The 20,588-nt window shown below is 40.0% G+C and overlaps 1 protein-coding gene across 3 annotated transcripts in view; it reads left to right on the forward strand.

The window, feature by feature from the left end:
• The first annotated feature begins 21 nt into the window (after positions 1-21).
• LOC119720502 (transcriptional adapter 2-beta-like) overlaps positions 22-20,588 on the forward strand; it is a 30,096-nt gene continuing 9,529 nt past the window's right edge. Inside the window, exons 1-11 of one of the 3 annotated variants that reach the window (XM_038190189.1) lie at positions 22-199; positions 299-396; positions 5,378-5,437; positions 10,141-10,235; positions 12,220-12,311; positions 14,605-14,661; positions 15,913-16,016; positions 16,924-16,996; positions 17,155-17,313; positions 18,361-18,474; positions 18,882-18,953. In XM_038190189.1, coding sequence (XP_038046117.1) covers positions 163-199; positions 299-396; positions 5,378-5,437; positions 10,141-10,235; positions 12,220-12,311; positions 14,605-14,661; positions 15,913-16,016; positions 16,924-16,996; positions 17,155-17,313; positions 18,361-18,474; positions 18,882-18,953 — 961 coding nt within the window. In that variant the 5' untranslated portion in view covers positions 22-162. Of the gene's footprint in view, positions 200-298; positions 397-463; positions 537-5,377; positions 5,438-10,140; positions 10,236-12,219; positions 12,312-14,604; positions 14,662-15,912; positions 16,017-16,923; positions 16,997-17,154; positions 17,314-18,360; positions 18,475-18,881; positions 18,954-20,588 lie in introns of those variants that run through there. The other 2 variants (XM_038190198.1, XM_038190207.1) reach the window with 2 other exon arrangements.

Consider the following 20,588-nt stretch of genomic DNA (forward strand, 5'->3'; position numbering starts at 1 on the left):
CTATAAATATATGTGAAAGAGTTCTCGGTTTCAGATCACCAGTGCCAGCAAATATTTTATGTACAATCAGATGGGATACTACGCTGGTAACCGTCAGTATAACCAGACGTTACGTTGCATAGCCCCAGGCCAAGGTCATCTGACGTCATTAGTGCAGCGGTCATGGGGCGATTCCGAGTGAGGAAGCAGAAGATGGCCGGTAAGTTGCCTCCTCTTTCTTAGACATTCCTTGGATATTTCTGGGGTATTTACGTGCCCTAGCCTTATGCATCCCTCTCGATGTTCTTTTTTGTTTCAGAAACGCCTACGCGGTTCTACTGCAACTACTGCCAGGACGAGCTAAAGGCGTTCAGCGTGCGATGTTGCGAGTGCACGGACTTCGACCTTTGTTTACAGGTAATGGTATAGCGTACGCACAATACAGACTATGGGGACTGTGTGCAGGCAGTGTGTTTGTGCATTGAAGCACTATTTCCTGCCTGCATTAATGTATGGTGCATACACTGTGCTATGGCCCCACAGCGTCTGTTTGCATTGTAAAACACCATCATACTAGAACATGCAGTGCTACTTTTTGTGAATTTTTGTACATGTGCATTTTTTTAATCGCTTTTGCAGTTGTAGTACTTTGGGAAGAATTCCTGTGATTCCATTTTTCTACCAAATTACCTGGAACTTCGTTGCATCTTCCTATTATTTATGTATCATGGGTATTTTCTTGTATCCACTTGTGAACTTTTGAGTGTATCAACACATACTCCTTAATTTATTTGCATGGAAAGAATCTCATCACATTGTTTTCTGATCATCCGGCACTTGTAGTTTTTGTTGTGAGAAAAATATTTGTCTCTTTCAAGAAAAGAAGGGCTTGTTCTTTTTCTACTGAACGTCATTTCACTTGGTGTTCTATCTGAATCTTAAAGACTTTCTTGCTTTTCTCTTTCAGTACCCTTCGTAAACACTTCTCAAAACGAATGCATTCAATATGAAAAAAAAAATCAAACTTTTGCTACAGTTTGCAAGCTGCCTGAGCTTCAGGTGTTAAAAAGGAGGCGTCGCCAGGCAGCTAGCACTAAATTCTGTTGCATTGGGACTTGCATTTTACACTTGCGTGTGGCTATTCTATTTTATACCATTACTTTACTTGGCCACGCCTCCTTTTTTGATGTAGGTGAGCTTAGCCAATCAGCATGCTAAGCTTAGCCTACTCAAGACTGGGACTTTGAGAGTTGAAAAACATGCAAAATGAAATCAGGCCAACTTTACTCACTCTTTGGCTAACAAAATTCTTCAAATTTTCATGAGGCAAAGACAAGGTCCTCAGTATTTCACCAACCAAGTTTGCAGACTCAATTAAATTTTAAAGGAGACTTTTCTTCAATATTTTGCACCTGAGAGGGAAGTCAAGTGATATCAATTTGAGGCCAAAGACTAGACTGGTACATGTCCAAACAGGGTGCATGTTATTTTGGCACAGTTGATTGTAGTCTGAACATTTGGGACTCTCAATACTGTGTATGAGAGTCCCAAAACTTCAGGTATTGAAAACATGCAAAACAAGAAAAATAGACTGGCACCTGAAACATCCAGTCCAACACCGCTTCAGTACTGATACATACATTTATTTTGATGCTGCATAAAGAACGATACATAATGTTGTATATTCAAATTGGCAATTCATGTACATATATTTACAATAGTGAGCATTAACTAAATGGCAGCATCTAGGTCCGGGGTGAAGCATAAGCTTTTGTTCCCCAGCCTATGGACAGACAGACAATCAATCAACTGCGCCAAAAGAAACTAGTAGCATGAACCGGGACCTAGTGTCTATTTACTACACATTTCTCCATAGTCAGCCACCAGACTAAATGACACTGAATGAAGAGGTCAGTCTTTTCAAATAGTTTGACCATTGTTGGACATGTACCAGTCTAGTCTTTAGCCTCATTTTGAAATCACTTGACTTCCCTCTCATGTGTAAAATATTGAAGAAAAGTCTCCTATAAAAATTGAATTGAGTCTGCAAACTTGGTTAGTGAAATACTGAGGACCTTTTCCTTGCCCAATGGAATTTTTGGAGAAATTTGCTGGCTAAAGAGTAAGTAAAGTTGGCCTGATTTAGTTTTGCACGTTTCAGAGCGCTCCAGGTCCCAGTCTGAGTTGATTGATGCAGTACTGAAGGGTTGTTAGACTGGTTGTTTCAGGTGCCAGTCTATTTTCTTGCATTGCATGTTTCCAATACCTTACATTTTGGGACTCTCATACACAGTATTGACGGACCCCAAATTTTAGACTAAGCTTACTCTTTCGATCACAGATTATAAACAGCATTTATTTTCTATTCTTACACTTACAGATAGGACAAGTTACATTGGGCATTGTTATTGGTCACCAATTTGATAAATAATTTGTTAATTCATTAACAGTGAATGCACAAGAAGCCTACTCATGCGTAGCCCCATTGAACCATCTACAAGGTTGTTGCAGTGCAAACAATCTAGATGGGTCATTCTATAAATTTGGGGTACAAAGTGTGACATTTTCCCTGTCCCTGTTACCTTGGTACTTTGTAATTTGCCATTCAAGTATCATTAACCCTAACTCCCTAGGCCTTTTTGCTAGGATGTAGCCTCAATCCTGCAAAATCCTCCAATTGGCCTCATGGAAAAATAGCATATAGCCTCAATCCTGCAAATTCCTCCGTTATTTCTTGAATATGGTCCATGGAGGGGTGACCACTGCCTGAATCCTGCAAAATCCTCCGGCTATGACTGTCAATAGGTTGAGGCAGAGGCAGTGACATCTTGGAGCAGTGCGGAGGATTTCAAGTAAAATCAAGGACTAAATTTATGCACGGCTGACCATAAACAACACAAGGTCTGGCCCAAGACCTTGACACAGTGCATACTCCGAAATCAGTACCGCACTTTTGCCATGTATCCTCAATCCTGCAAATTCCTCCAATTTGCAAAAAGGATTTTGGAGGATTCAGGGCGGTTAGGGTTAAGAATGACTTCAAATGATTGTTTATTTGTTGGGTAGGTAGTTTGCTATTCATAATCACTCTTGGAGGATGACTGCATTAAGGAGTGCATCAGAATTATACAATCATAGATGTCAGATGTAACAGGGACAGGAAAAAAAAGTGGACCCCAAATTTGTAGAATGACCCAGATGTGTCTCGTAACTATAATGTGCTGTTATGGCAGAACAAATCATCATTCCAACTGGATGGGTATACCTCATACATACTCATGATTGAGAGCCGAATTCTCACTGGTCCATTCACCATCACGTGTCAGATGCTATTTTTGCTGTTTACCAAGCACGCGTGAGTATTCACGCACAGGGTAAATATGCATGCGTAGTAGACTGTCGCACAGGTTACCCGTGTGACAGTCTACTACACATGCGCTTTATGCAGCAATCATGGAACTGTCGCATGGGTGTAGTGCGCAGGGCGAACATCGCCCTAACTAGTTACACATGGAAAGATGGCGGTATAGCGTCACACTTAAATGCTAATTAGCGTTTCCCCGAACTTGAGAATATTGTGGACAATAAAGATGTCCCCTCTACTAAAAAAGTTTTTCACAATGCAGTGTAGACTCTGAGGAGCTACTGTAAATACATACCAACTGAAGTTTTCTGAGGTTGAGTAATACCATAATTTTTGGAATATAAGCCACGGCTTATACGTTGATTTTGCCCATGAAAATGTTTACTGCGGCTTATACGCAGGGCGGCTTATACGCCGAGCCTTGAAGAATAAAAATGAATTCAAATGTGTATTTAATGTACTGGTATAAGAAAAGATCTGTTGCTGAAATGAATTATCAATTAAGAAAGTCATTAACAAACCGAAACCACGTCCCACGTAAAGGTACCGAGCGGTAAAAAGTACGGTGAAACCAGTCTTCAATGCTCGCGACCAGCTGTACGTGATACTAGTGCAACATGCTTTCCTTTCCCCATATGCGCTAGCGGACCACACCATTTGTGGTAATAAAGGGGTGTACTTTCTTGGTAACAATAATTACCAATATTTCCGCTGCTTAAAACAAGAAAAAAAGACGACTAATACTTTTAATGGTGTTCAAAACATTTCCTTATTCTATAATCAGTTATTCAACGTCACAATATAATTTTTTTTCTTGCAATATATTCAAGAAATGATGTAAAACTCAAAAACAGGGGCTAAATTACCCCTTTCGAAATTAATGGATTCGTCCGTAAAAATGTCAGCATCGTTTTGACTATTTCCGAAGAAAGTTACGATCGAAACTTGAAGTTTCTACTACTCGTTAGTAATCACAAAAATTTGATAAGTTTTGAGGTAAAAACGGACCTGTTTATTCTTAGGACTAAACCAATCGGCATCTGTTGCCACAAATCCAGATTTGTAGCGCTCCAGTCGGACGAAACACGGTGGGTTGCATACTCTCTTAGCTCAGTGCTGCGGGAAAATGTTGTCATTCACCGGCGCGGCGCAGGCTGCCGGGCCATGCACTGACTTTTAAGGCCGGGGACCAGATGGGGCAACCGGCAGCAATTCCCGGTGTTTATTTCTCATCATCAATTTCCATGTTTGTTTGTAAGAGTATCGATTGTAAATGATTTGATATAACTTTTATGGCCCTTTTTATAGCTTCTGTATAGTAGTGTAAATGTAACTGGTTCAGAGCATTTTGACTAGAATTTGGAGGCCTTACAAAATTGAAACCACTACCGGTAGGTCGGTAGACGGTGCAGCTTATGTATACGCCGGTGCGGCTTATATGCCGACTTCAAATCTTAATTTGCAGATTTTTGCGTGCTGCGGCTTATACTCCGCGCGGCTTATATTCCGAAAATTACGGTAATATACTTCTGGTGAGCTGTACAAGTTTCTCTGAATATTTATGCCCGTGCAGTGCATACTGCAACAGGAAAATTCAGCAACTGAATACGTATGAGGTTTAGTAAAACAAATATAACTTGGTTTAGGTGAATAGTCAATATTAGCTCCCCTTGGTATTGGAAGTTGACAAACTAGTTTCGTCGAGGGAACTAGTTTCGTCGAGGGAACTAGTTTGTCAACTTCCAATACCAAGGGGAGCTAATATTGACTGTCCACCCTCAAACCAAGTTATATTTGAATACTGTCTTAGTTGGGGCCAATGATATAGTTGGGGTGTAACATATCCAGTATTAACTGCATATCAATGGTGGTATTCCATGCGAAGGATTTAAACAGTCCCAATTGCAATTTAATCTCAACCCAAAACCAACCAATTCAATCCAGAAGTTGTTAACAGCATTGGTGAATTTAGTACAGCTTTGTGATGTTGTTTACTGTTGTTAATATATATGTATTGTTGTTGTTTTATTGCAGTGTTTTTCAGCTGGTGCTGAGCTAGGATCCCATCAAAGAACCCATGACTATCAAATTATTGTAAGTAAACCAGTGTTGTAGGTCTCGAGACCGGTCTCGGTCTCGGTCTTGAGACCACTTTTTGCCGGTCTCGGTCTTGGTCTTGGTCTTGGGAGCTGTGGTCTCGGTCTTGGTCTCGGTCTCGGTCCTCTTTGGTCTCGATATTTTGGCTGGTCTCGAGTCGAGACCAGCCAAAAAGTGAGGGGGCGGATTCCGCCCCCAGCCCATAGGGTTAAGTAAAGAATCAGTTTAGGGCAAATGTGACTGCAGTGTGATGCTAATGGACATGTCTCTCTTCACTTTCTAGTGAGTGTGGCATAGTCCAATAACCATTGCTCCTCTTCTTATTTCTCGTTTTTATTGTGGGACGATCTGTTGAAACAAGCACTTTATAGCCATCCTCATTGATTCCAAATACAACTGAGATTTAAATCTTATGAATCAAGACTGAAACATTATTTTTACGGTCAGATTTTGTATTTTGAATATTGGGAACAATTCAACACTTTTTCCCTAGAAATATTGGTGATTTTTTTCTATTTTCCTTTTCAATTTTTCCTTTATTCGTGGAGGCGGGAAAAGGTTTTTTTTTCATTATATTTATTAATGGATATTCATCAATTTGTAGACCGTTAAATTGGTATTAGTGGTGGACAGCTGAATTTTGTGATCTCTTTATTAAAATAGACACGACTTGGGAATAGAGTATGCAAATTACGTGAAATGTTCACAGTTACTACTCAATAACATGTTCTTTATCCCAATTGTATTTTTTTACAAAATGGAGCGTGCCATTTTATTTTTTTTCATACTGTCACTTTCTTTTTGACTCGCCATGTATTCATCTTTTCATCTGTGATAAACACAAATTGAGCTACTGCCATAGTCACACAAAAATAGAGTCTAATTGCCTGCCTCGTCTCCTTCCTAAATGTCGATTGCATTTGCATGAGTCGGGAAGAATTGTGTTCCATTAATCGCTATATGCTGTTTACGGCCATCACAATAAACTATTAATATATTGGCAATATGTCGTACTTGTTAATCACTAAAATATTCAAGTAAATCGCCCGGCAAAGTAGCCGATGCAGGCGATACGCTGGCACGGTACAAAACACAGAGAGGCGTGCGCACTGAGCCATGAATCCCAAAAGTACATCTCTATTGTGTCGGCCATATTCTCAAATAGGCTAATGACGATGATGACGGCGGGCTGAATAACAGAAGATAGATCAGGCAAATATGGTTCATCAATCTTCTATAGTATATGTAACGTTATTGACATTAAACAAAAATAAAGTGGCATTACATTTCAGCCTTAGCCAGGCCTTCTTCAGAGGTAAATGACAGATAAACAAGAAACAAACATGTAGGGGACACACAAACATGCAGGGTTGGAAGGAGAATCACAAAGAGGGATGTGTGGGGGGGGGGGGCAGATCAATCCATATCCGGCCACCATCTCTCAATTTTTTTTGTACAAATCTATATTCCATGACTGAAATAAATCAATATTTTCTTGCTCCAAATTTTTTTCGAATCAGGTTTACAAGGAGGTCCAATGTAAAATTAAAGTTGCATTTAAATATCCGTTAGTGGTCATTGCTGAAACCAAGGGGTGGCTGTGGAGTTTAGGGTCCGAGTTCCTATAACAGATGAAACATCCACCTTTAATTTTTTTACTTATGTCAAGTTTCAACATGTTCAAGTTTTGCAAAAACTAGTACAAATTGTCGTACTCCTAAGTTAAAGTTTCTTCATCAGATTTACACTTTATAGTAGTTAAACAATATTTGTAAAAAAAAAAAAAAAATTTAAGTGGCAAAAATATATGGAGTTCATCAAATAAGGTTTTCCCCTTCTTTAAATTAGGTTGCTTCCAATTTTTTTAATGATTGGGACAATAACAAATTCTGTTGCCATGCTGTAATTTATGGCATGAAGCAAACACGAAGAGCACTCGCATGACACACTTAAGCAGGTACAAGTGATTCCTAACTTTCAATCACTTCCTTCACATCCCCATGAACATCAACATCTCAAGGACAGACTGTTCAGCTGTAATTAGTGTCTTGATGTTTATTTAGATTATTGTTATTTATTATCCGCGGTCTCGGTCTCGGTCTCGGACCATTTCGGTCTCGGTCTCGGTCCGCCTTGAAGGGGCTGGTCTCGGTCTCGGTCTCGGTCTCGCAAATTCAGGTCTCGGTCTTGGTCTCGGTCTCGGACTATCCGGTCTCGACTACAACACTGAAGTAAACCGTCCATGCAAAGGATGCTGGAAACTTGAAGTAACGTTTTGGGGCATCTTCTTACTCATACCCCTGTGGAATCTCATAAGATTTAATCAGATATACAGTGTAAAAGCTTTTTGGTTGATTGAGCAGACAAGGCTTTTAAGTGACCAATTTTGTTCATTTTAACCTTTACTCCCTAGGCATTTGTGCTAGGACGTAACCTCAATCCTGCAATATCCTCCAACTGACTCCATGTAAAAATAGCATACAGCCTCAATCCTCCAAAATCCTCCGTTATTTCTGGAATGTGGGCTTTGGAAGGGTGACCACTGTCTCAATCCTACCAAATCTTTCGGCAATCAGTGTCAATCTGTTGAGGCAGAGCCAGTGACATCCTGGAGCAGTGCGGAGGATTTCAAGTATAATATAGGCCCAAATTTATGCGCAACTGAGCATTAACAACACAAGGTCCGGCCTAAGACACAGTGCATCCTCCGAAATCAGTTTCACATTTTTGCCACATAGCCTCAATCCTGCAAAATCCTCCATTTTGCAAAGAGGATTTTGCAGGATTTGGGAAGGTTAGGATTATTTTTTGTTGTTGAATATTTTAATTGTTACAGATTTTAATTTGGGAATGTATGAGAAAATATAAGATGGGGTCTCTCATGTTGTTGGTACACTGTGCAGGGTTTTGGGTGCACTGTGAAAGTTATCCCTTGTAAGAGGTAAAAAGGTGGTATTGAGAAGAGACTAAGGGCAAAGTCAGAAGAACCTGTGTCAAAACACTAGTCTAAAACTGTGAGACTCCTCATGCTGTTTATTGAGAGCCCAAAAACTGAAGCTAGTAAAAACATGCAATACAAAACAAAACAAGTACCAAGTGGTACAACCCACGGCAGCTGGGTTGCAGCGAGGGTATAACATGTGAAGACAGCTATACAGCACCGTCCCCCCACCCGGGCCGTACCGGTACCTCGCGAGTACTGAAAACAAAAAGGAATGGGGCGTGATCTAATATGCAAAAAGTATGCAAATTAGACGCATGCGCAACAGTGTTTGCAAAACTGGTCTTCAAATGCAAAGCTGTAATATTTGAGTTGTATGAATACAATATATGGCCGAGTAAAGTGTCCACCAACCAACCCACCAACCCACCCATCAACCCACCAACCAACCCACCCACCAACCAACATACATATAAGCAGCTCAAGCCCACAGCGTGTTTTACCGCAGTGGGAAAAAAATGGCCAATGAACAACTTTACCAATCTTTCATTTATACTGCACTTTGTAAGTAAAGTACATGTATGTCAAAAAAGCATCTACGTGTAAATGTAGTACCAAATCTTTTTCCATGCATTTAAAGAATGTGTGCCAGTTTAGTGTGATGCTCACTTTGCTTCTGTCTGTGGTGAAAAGAATTGACAAAAATCCATTTTGATATTTGAATTGAAACCTCCAACTTGGCTGGTGAAATACTTACAACCTCATTTTTAACATGGATTTGGATGTTTTTAGTTTGATTAGCAGTTGGACTGACTTTGTTTTGCATTTTTTCTGCACTCTGGATACTCCTGAGTTTCAATCAGAATGCTCTAATTAAAATGCTGAACTCGGGATTGGGTAAAGCTCATAGCGTATGGATTGCAACATTCCAAGGGTTAACCCACTGGTCTTCCTCAGAGCCATGTTTTTACATATCAAAAGAGATTTCGTTTTGATGCATATTCGCCCTGAACAAGGCTAAAAGCCACTCAAGGTGCAGGGCTACAAGAGATTTAAGAAGAGTAGGTACTCAGGAAAACTGAAGGAAGGAATTAACATTCCTCTTGAAACAGGAGAGATAATTCCAAAGATAATTCCAGGCAAGGAATTCCAAAGAGATAGGCCTACAGCACGTGGGGAACAGCTATTGGATACGTGTACATGTACATGCATTTTATGTATAAATGTGCATTTGCAAAGCCTTCCACATTTTACTTCATGAGCTTAACCCTAACCCTCCTCAATCCTCCAAAATCCTCCAGGCGGTTTTGGAGAATGCATTGTGTCGAGTTCGTAGGCTGTTCCCAACATTTATGTTCAGCCGTGCATAATTGAGACCAGCATTATGCTCAATATCATCCGCACTGCTTCTGAATGTCATCAGCACTGCTTCAACCCATTAACCGTGATTGTTGGAGGATTGTGAAGGACTGGGGCAGTGGTCACTCCTCCACTGAACAATTACAAGAAATAACACGTGATTTTTTTAGGATTGAGGCTGAGTTCAATTTTTACATGGTGGCCATTGGAGGATCTTGCAGGATTGCGGATGGTTCCTAGCCAAGAGGGCCAGGGCAGTTAGGGTTAAGTTTGACACTTGCTTGCCAGTAGACTGTGAAAGCATTTACTGCCCATTGAACCAAAGTAAGCTGTGCATAATGAGAGTCTGATATTCCAGTTACGGTAACTACCATCCAATGTTTCTTTTTTGATATATTAGGACAATGCACTTCTAGCCTGTGGTGACAAAGAATGGAGTATGAGCGAGGAGTATTTATTACTAGATGCAATAGAAACATTCGGCTTTGGAAATTGGTAAGTGAAAAGTGGCCCCGAACTGAATACAATCAACCTGCATGCAAATCCGAAGAAGAAAAAAATTATTTGTTGTAGTTTTATGGAGTGGAGGTGAAAATCGTTTTTGCTCATGAAATAAGTTGGTGACCTCACATGTACAACTAAAATTCATCGCATCAGCAGCCGAAGTCACAAAACAGTGCGTAACTTACACCATGCCTAGGACTTACACAACAAATTTGTTGCACAGCTGCACAATAAACGTATGATCGCTTTCAAGAAACTTGGCGAAGCTGCACAATGTTTTAAATAATCAAAACAACTTGGACGAGGATAATAACAGCATTTACGACGGCTGTTTGTGTGATTTTGTTCAGTCACGAAACAGTCATTAAATTACCTTCGCCCACCAGTTTAAAAATAGTTTGCCCAAGTTTCTTCGGAATCATGCGGCAACTCTAAAAATTGGGTTACGAGTAAAATAGCAATTATTTACTTCAAACACAAAGCTGTGAGTGTCTTGTATCAACCTTGATAAGTTGTGCAATGACAGGCTCCGCGACGATAACGATTTGCTAGTAAAATAGTTCATTTTCAGTTGCTACGCCACAACTTACGCCACCTAAATGATTGTGCAAGTTACGCCATAATTTGTTGCGAATTTACACACTGAAACTTTTGCGAAATGTGTCATAACTGAAATGTTGTGCAGCGTGAAGTGTTGCACAACTTACCCAATAAATTGTGGTGCAAGGGGAGTTATGCCAAATAAAACCATAAAACATGTTTAGCGTCCCAGCCCGCTTCCTTTTGGAGGCTGCCTTCTTTTTTTCTTTTCTTTTTTGAAAAAAAAACCGAAAAAATGATAAATTTTAAACAGTGACATCATTTTGGCCTCTTTGTCTGTTGCATCTAGCCCATATAAAGCTGATATGTCATTTCCTGAGTTCAAGTGGCGGCCATTTAAAAAAAAAAAGCTGATGGCCATCTTGAAAAACAGCCCAGCCAGTCATTTTCTTGGAGGGGGGGGGGGAGAAGGGCCTCCTTCCTTTTTTTCAAAAAGGCTGGACGCTAAACATGTTTTTTTTTTATTTGGCCTTATGCCATTGCGTAAAGTTTTGTGAAATCGGCTGCAGGTACTGCAAACGTCATTTGTCACATGTCATTTTATGAGGGTGGATGGAACTAGCATTTGGAAGCTTGACTGACAGGCCATGCTCAGCAACAAGCAGACAGCACACATTCCGCTGCATAATGTAGCTTCTCATGAGGGTTTCCGTAAACCTTTGTGTTGTTTATGGTCAATTCCAGCGTTATGTAATGTCCGTTACAGATCTTTTAAGAGCTCAGTGAATAAACCTGAAAATTTATTTTTCAAATCTTATACATCTATGGTCAAGGAGATTACAGACTAGGCGTTTTGGTTCATTTCTCTAAATCATTAATTAGATATCATGGTTAATTGTCCCTGTCACAAACATTACACTTCCTTTCATAACACTGGAATTGCCCCAATGGCTTTGGCTGGAGGATATTCAAGGCACCTGAATCGGAGGACTCTGACAGAACATCGGTCTTTGTTCTGCCCCAGCAGCATCAAATATTTGGATGTTAAAGGCTTTGTAATGATTCTAAACCCAGGAATAAAGCCCAAGCCTCACGGTCTCCTTGCACAGGTGCACCACCAATGGTAAGAAAGGCAGAGTTGGGGGAGACCACTGGGAGAGACATTTGAACGCATTGCCAATGACACCTGCACCTTACTCCCTGAAGATGCTAGGGCATTGTGCACATTCAGAATTAAATTAGCCGTGCGTACTTCGCGCTACACGGTTGTGAACCAGTAGCACATGCGGTGTGTCCCATCCACAGGGCTCTGGAAAGAAGTCAAAAAGCGCCCTCTCTTGTTTACGTACAGAGCCGACACTAAGCCAAGGTTTTTGAAAGCTCTTATTTCAGAATACATTCCATATTGACTTGATCTCCATTATCTTTTACCTAGGGCGGATGTTGCAAGTCACATAGGTTCCAAATCCCCAACGGAAGCCAGGGAGCATTATGACAGCAATTATATACACGGTAACCTGGGCAAAGGTGAGCAGCATCTCTGTTGTATTTCCAACTATGGCAATGGTCCTAACTAAAGTCAGGACAGTCCCAATTATTGTTTGGACAGTCCCATTCCTAACTGGATCATTCCACCGGGTTGGGACACAGTGCATGTTACATCCATAAATTTGGTCATATTATTAAAAGTATCTTTGCATTCTAAGCAATTGCTCAACATAATATTTGTCTTAGGGTGTTTCAATACTTCAGAAAGTTTGAAATCATTTGAATGTACTTTGAAAAAAATATGAGCAAAAATGTATTATTTGGACGTAACATTGGCACCGTGTCATTTTTTTGCCGTTTTTTACACATATGTAAAATATTACCCAAACTGACATTGCATATATACAACTTGTATAACAGGACACCTAATGCACCAAGAAAAACTTTTGTTTTGGTATAGTCAGGGTTCAAATATAACAGAAAGATACCTTAATGTGGACGTAACGGTGTCCAAATCACTCAATGGAAGTGTGACATTTGGGGTTGACACGGTGTCCATGTTACGTCCACAACCAAGCTATCATTTCTGCTCCATTTGATACGTGACTGCCATAACAAAAGCTTTTCTTAGTGTGTAAAGTTTTACAGAAATTTAAAAAAATTGGTACAAATAAAATATTTGGACGTAACATTGACACAGTGTCAATGTTACGTCTGAATGACATTTGTGCTCATATTTTTGGCAAAATACATTAAAATGATTTAAAACTTTCTGCAGTAGTGGAACACCCATCAACCAATATTGTGTAGAGCAACTACAAGCAAGGCATTCATACTTTTCATAATATGGTCATATGTCACACATTTTGTCCCAACCCGATGGCATGACCCACCTATAGTTAGGATGATCCTAGCTGTAGTTGGTATTGCCCAACTATAGTTGGGACCATGCCATAGTTGGGCGTAACATCCCAATCAATTTACTCGATAACCTTAACCCTAACCTCACAGGCCTTTTTGCTGGTATGCAACTTTAATCCTTCAAAATCCTTCAATTCCCTCCATGTACAGCCTCACTCCTCTAAAATTATCCATTCTCTTTTGCATGTGTTCAGTAGAGGGGTGATCACTGCCTCAGTCCAGCAAAATTCTCCAACAATCACTGCTAATACGTTGAGGCAGTGCCAATGATACTCAAAAGTAGTGTGGATGATATACAGTATAATCTAGGCCTAAATGTATGCATGGGAAAGCATTGACAACCAGGGTTGTTGTCAAGTCCATCACAAGTCCAGTCACAAGTAAATCACAAGTGACTGGACTTGTGAAAGGACTTGTGATTTACTTGTGACTGGACTTGTGATGGTGTTGACAACATCCCTGCTGACAACTCATGGTACAGCTTAAGACCTTGACAACGCATCCTCCAGAATCAGTGGGCACTTAACAGGCATACAAAATCCTCCAAAAATGCCTGGTTGATTTTGGAGGAATAAGGAGGTTAGGGTTAACCCTCCTACATGTAGATCCTACAAAACCCAGCTGGAGGTGTTGGAGGATTTTGTAGGATTTAAGAAGTAACAGCCCAGTCACTTTGCTCAGGCTTGAGGCTCCTTAGAAGTTGAAGCACAAAGAATTACCTCTAGGTTCCTTCACAGTGGTCAATGTTGGAGGACTCAGGAAAGTTCCAAGCCCAAACTGATGGAGTTGGAGTTAACCATGTATTTATTTCGATTACAACCGTTGACTTAGGTTTGTAATGTTATTCATTGCCGAAGTCGTGATGTCACTCTGAGGCTATCTCAGTGCTACCATGGTTACTGGTTCACGTGCACTGCAACGTGAACAGAGTGTTTTGCTGTGGCAATTGTAAACCCAAGTTTGTAATTGGCTTGAATCTGTTCTGGAAAGCAAACAAAAGCACAACTGTGGTTTTAACTGGTGTGGTGACAATCTTATGCAAAACACTTGACCCGTTTCAGGTACTAATTTGTGAAAAAGATCTATAAAAATAGGATGTAAAATTGTTGTCTGTGATATTGTGTGTTAAACGTACGTGAAATTTGTCCATATGGGATGCGTGTGAACTGCTGTCGAGGAAGTAAGCCTGACCTGGGGAGGAGGCGATGTCACACTCTGGTAGCGACTTAGAGAGATCAAGTAACTACTGAGCAACAATGTGTTTCCGGATAAAAAATTAATCATTTTGACTTGATCAGAACCCGTTTTAGTTTTGTCCAACCCACAACTGATATTCTTTGTCTATTTGAGGTATAGTTTCAGATTTTTGACATGAACTTTACTATAGGTTTATTTTTAAATCTTTTTACAGCTGCTGTTCCAGAAAAGCCTTCCTTCAAAGTTCAAGACCACACGGGGCCAGAAGATGGTAAGGACTTATTGGTCTGTTTTGCTGTTCCCTTGTCTTCAGAGAACCTGATATCCATCCATTGGGTACATTTTTAGTGGGTAAAAGACAGCTGGAGAAATCTTGGAAACTTGATCGGAGCATGAAGCATTATACTGGGTGTCCCAAAATAAGTTGTGCACGCAGATATCTTTAATTTCTCAAAACTACTTAACATGCGTATTTCATCTTGATGGAGCATATTAATTATACTCTTGTGTATATACAGTAAAAATGCCATTGAAATCCATTCATGCAAACCAGAAATCTGACGGATTATAAAAGGCTATGGGTTTTTGAACCATTCCAATGGGATGGGATTTACACAGTTAACTTTATTTACATCACAGTGAAAAGTTCCATGACAATCTGATGCACTGATCACTAACTGTGTAAATCCCATTGGAATGGCTAAAAATCCCACAGCCTTTAACAATCTGTTAGATCTCTGGTTTGCATGAACGGATTTCCATGGCATTTTCACTGATTATACACACAAGTATAATTAATATGCTCCATCAAGATGAAATTCTCATGTTAAATAGGTATAAGAAATTAAAGGATATATCTGCTTGCACAACTTTTATGGGGACACCCTGTATAGAGAGTGCAGATTTTCCACTTTCCAGATTGAACAAAAACTGTCATGTGTTTGATGGATCCGAGGGGCCAGCCTATCGTCATTTAAATGACTTTATAGTCACTGACTGACTGACTGACTGACTCCCCGACTCCCCGAGTCACTGAGTAAAAACAATAACTTAAATTAAGACTTTTGGCTCCAGCTCAACTAGGCAAGGTTAACCTGGATTTTCTTAGAAATTAATACAGCAGCGGATTCTTGTAATGATGCCAAACGTAATGTTCAAAAGATACTTATGTTAACACTTGTAAGTGAAAATCTGCGCAGAAAAAGTATGCGTTATGCTGTCACAAACTGAAAGACAAGGTTTTCCAGTTTTGCAATAAGTATTAGAGGTTTTAAAATCATCTCGAATGTAAAGTCTTCCTAACAGTGTGTTAGGTAGGATACTGGCATATTGTATAGTTTTTCCAGAACATCTGAGAAGTGTAGTGTCACTACTAATTTTCATATGTTAATATATTTTGTTGTGTTTATGTAGTGAATTGTTCTGCTTTAGCAAACCAGTGGGTTTATGCTAATATGAGAGAGTCCCCTAGATCCATTATCTCTTTAAAAACAGAAGAATTTTTTTTCTTTTCTCTCAATAGGTCCTCTCTCACCTAGTCTTAGAGCCACATTTACACCAGTAGAAATGTCATTAGCTGACCAGCAGGAGTTGGGTTATATGCCTCTCAGAGATGACTTCGAAAGGGTGAGTAAACTTGTACATCATCCAGTCACTAAAGAGGTTTTATGTCAAGCATTGTATTGTATTGTAGGGACTAGGGAATGGAGCTTCACCTAATCTGAATTTAGTTTAAGCTTAACAACCAAAAATCTTAAGGAAATCCAAAAGCAGGTAGGTTTTGTTGAAACGAACAGGCTTCACACATTGCTGTTGGTGGATTCCGTTGGAATGAGGAATCAGCAGACGTCAGACTTTCTTGTTTGATTCTGTGGATTCAATAGTCTTCCCACTTTGCTGTTGGTGGATTCTGTTGGAATCAGCAGACTTCACAATTTGCCGTTCATGGATTCTGTTGGATTCAGTAGTCTTCGTACTTTGCTGTTGATGGATTCTGTTGGATTCAGTAGTCTTCATGCTGTTGGTGGATTCTGTTGGAATCAGCAGACTTTACAATTTGCTGTTGATGGATTCTGTTGGATTCAGTAGTCTTCATACTTTGCTGTTGGTGGATTCAGTTGGAATCGGCAGACTTCATACCTTGTTTTTAGTGGATTCTGTTTGATTCAGTAGTCTTCATACTTTGCTGTTGGTGGATTCAGATGGAATCAGCAGACTTCACAATTTGCTGTTGTCGGATTTTGTTGCAATCAGCAGCTTCAAACTTAGCTGTTTGATTCTGTTGGAATCAGCAGACTTCAAACTCTGCTGTTTGATTCTGTTGGATTCAATAGTCTTCACATTTTGCTGTTGAAGGATTCTTTTGGAATCAGCAGACTTCATACTTTGTTGTTGGGTTCTGTAGAAATCAGCTGTTTTGACATTATTTTAACACCGTCCTTTGATATTCTTTAATGACATTGGATGCTCTTTGTGACAAATGTCATTCTTGTTTTAAAATGCCGACCTTTTTTATTCCTTCATTTCTTTTCAGGAGCATGACAATGAAGCAGAAACTCTAGTTAGCAATTTAGCAGTAACGAATGAAGATGATGACCTAGATATCAGTAAGTATGGCATTCTTAATGTTTAATATGTTACATTTCCAAATAAATCATTTTTAAAGGCAAATACACATTCTGTGTACACATACAATTTGAAAGAACTGAATTAAGTTCTTGTTAATATAGTTATTTTCACCATATTATGTGTGTTGTTTTTACAGCTTTAAAACTTATTCATGTTGATGTGTACACAAGTCGGCTCAAGGAGCGACAGAGACGGAAGAAGATATCCCGAGATTTTGGCATCATCACGGCAGCGTTGTCCTCAACGGCCAGTAAAACTAAAGATCAGAAGGACCAAAAATCTACAGCAACACCAGGTATTAACTCTTAAAGGCTGAGCCAGTTCCTGGAACTTAGCTGCCTGAGATTTATTGGGATTGGAAATTCCAAACAAAATATTCGAGCCATGGCCGTTGAAACTAAGGACAGGGAAGACAAAACGTACATCAACTGAAGAAATGACCTTAGTGTTGCCAAGGGTTGGCCTATAGTAGTTTTGGTTCCAACCTGGAACTTTACTGCCTGAGATTTTGTTTTGTAAGAATATAAAAATTAATAATAAAGTCTTTGCAGCTTTATCCTTGATGGACTGTGAAGTTAAAGAACAGAAGGACCTATGGCTGGTCTCAGGTCGACCTGCGATTTGCTTGTGCCACGATGGAACTAGCCTGGGTCCAGACACCAGACATTCGTTGATAGTATCTGTGATGGTATCTGGCCGCTCAAAACATAAACATTAGCCGCACGCTTTGCATTGTACGAACTGCGAACAACAACCTAACGCAGCTACAATAATGCAAATCAGTTGGCGAAGAATGAACGTTCGTTCTTGCACAGTGCATAGCACGTGGCTAGTTTTCTTGGTTCTTGGTTGGTTCTTCTCCTAAATACTCCACGTGGGAGTTTATACAGGTCAACCTGAGGCCAGCCTACAATCTACATCAATACAAGGCATTGCCTTTCTGTTCCAAAGCCTTGGTGTTTGATAGGCATCTGGCCTGGTACAATTTGGTTGCAAAGCTATTTCCAGGTATGAGAACAAACCGGGTTAAGGTTTGTCTGGGGTACATGCAGGACGTGTGTGACCGATCTTCAGTTGAATGAGCAAGAGCCTGCAGCATACTTAATGTGACTGGGGCACATCCAGTGTGATTGCACAATGAAAAACTAGGTAGAGGACCATTTTTTGTTGCATTCCATTGGCTGAGAACGTAGTTGTACTGAATATGACCGGTACTCAAGTTTACTGATATGTGTTTTGCATCCTTTAAAAGATCTACAACATTTGTGAGGGATTTGGGATGAGTTCAGTTTGCCAAGTTTTTGTTTATTATTCAAATTTCTTTAATTCATTACTTCTGCAGCAGTACCTAAGAAGAAACCAAGCAAGGAAGAGACAGAGCTGAAGGAGAAGATGAAAGCTTTGGCCCAATTCCAGACAGGCAAAGAACAGGAAGAGTTCTTTGAGAACCTACAGAGTAAGTCCAAGATGAAGGAATAAAGACCTCCCGCTAGCCATTGATATCATTGGCCCTGAAAGGATCCTGGGATCAACCATAATCTGATTGTCGGAAATGGTCTGGAACTACACAAATCTTGTTTTGCTCTTTCAGGAACTGCAAAGAGGGTTTTGGGTAATAAAAAGTGAAAGATAACCCCAGGAACCTGGTATCCTCCTTAACTCTAAAGCACCTGTTTCGTACAGCCTGGGAAAGTGAAACAAAAAGCCAAGGGAAGTTCATTCAAGATGCCCAGGAGGATAATTTCATCACCACATTCATCATCACTCCAAAAATGTGCTCATCTTCACATTGTCTTTGATGAATTGCCCTCAATAATGTGGATATTGGTATTGAAATTGTATGTATTTATTTTTTCATTCCAGAGGAGAAAGAGATCAGGGCAAGAATAAAAGAGCTGATCAAGTACAGAAGAAATGGCATCACGAAAATAGAAGGTGAGCCTATTGGAAGAAGACTATAAAGAGATTGTATGCCTCAAGTTTTTGTTTAGCAAAAGAAATTGCTAATGATCTAAACTCTGTGTGATATGAATGTAAATCATATCTAGATACACAATGTTGACAATGTTGGCCGGTTCATATTTGGCGCAAAAGGGAACTTGAAAGCAAATTTGTGACGTCAGGGCAAGTTTTCACAAAAACTGCATATTCACAAAAGTTGAACACATTTCAACTACGCCGAATTTCGCAGCAAATGCTTCATGGCGTCAAATTCGCATTGCAATTTGCATGAAGCATGAACCGGCCTTAACTTATTTTGGGTCAAACTCTTGCATAAGTTAGGAAAATGAAAATAGTGTAATGACACTAAACCTTTGTGAGAGCAGAAACTTGTTGATATACTGCAAAAGATTTTCCCCAGGTTTGTGTCTTATTTTTGGGGATAGTGTTTTTTATAGTACAAAGGTAATGTCGTCATTGGGTTCCTGCGGAATTTTGGAGGATACAAGAGCCTTTATGGCAAAACTAAGAAGGCATTAACCCTAACCGCCCTGAATCCTTCAAAATCCTCTTTGCCAAAGTGGAGGAATTTGGAGGATTGAGGTTACATGGCAAAAGTGTGTTACTGATTTTGAAGGATGCACTTTGTCAAGGTCTTGGGCCAGACCTTGTGTTGTTTTTGCTCAGCCATGCATAAATATAGGCCTGGATTATGCTTGAAATCCTCCATTCTGCTCCAGGATGTCAATGGCCAAGCCTCACATATTGACAGTCACTGCCGCAGGATTTTGCAGGATTCAGGCAGTGGTCACCCATCCACAGACCATATTCAAGAAATAATGGAGGAATTTTCAGGATTGAGGCTATATGCTATTTTTCCTTGAGGCCAATTGGAGGATTTTGCAGGATTGAGGCTACATCCTAGCAAAATGGCCTGGGGAGTTAGGGTTAAGGTCGATTTACACAGTAGTGCAGTAACAGAGAGAGCAGAGACCATGTTACCTGTGACATCATACCAATGTGCAACCCATTGAACCCAAACATTTGAGCATCTTTTGCATGTTATTTTGCCCACATTATGTCACCACTGTGACACCAATCACATTTCAAGAGATACCCATGCAGTGCAGAAGGGAACAGTTTGCTGAAAGTTGGCATCACGTGACCTCAACATCCAATTTGTAAACGAATGTAACAAGGTCTACGCACTGTCGTTCAACTGCCTGGAATAAAATAATGGAAACTTTAAATGGCGATGTCATAGACAAGCTCCATAATTTCATAATCGCCAATGCATTGATCGGTCACAATGCAGATTTAACACAGGATACATAGGAGAAATCATTCCAGTTTCTAAGCCTAGCAGTTTATCACTCCTACCTTACGGTATGTTTGCGTACTATTGAAATGTGCACTTTCTAATTGCTATGAAATGTGCACTTTCTAATTGCTATGCCCATGGGCAATCATGTAACCATGTGAAATGTAAAATAGCTCTTAACCCTAAAAGGGCCGGGGGGGGGGGGGGCCCCTCAACTTTTTCCGCGATAGCCTTGAAATTGTTTTTTTCCTCGACCGGAGCTGTTATGACTTTTTAGCCTCGAGCCTTGCGCATCTTTTGATACCAAA

This window comes from Patiria miniata, unplaced genomic scaffold (assembly GCF_015706575.1).
Source record: "Patiria miniata isolate m_02_andy unplaced genomic scaffold, ASM1570657v1 HiC_scaffold_13, whole genome shotgun sequence".
Taxonomy (NCBI): Eukaryota; Metazoa; Echinodermata; class Asteroidea; order Valvatida; family Asterinidae; genus Patiria; species Patiria miniata.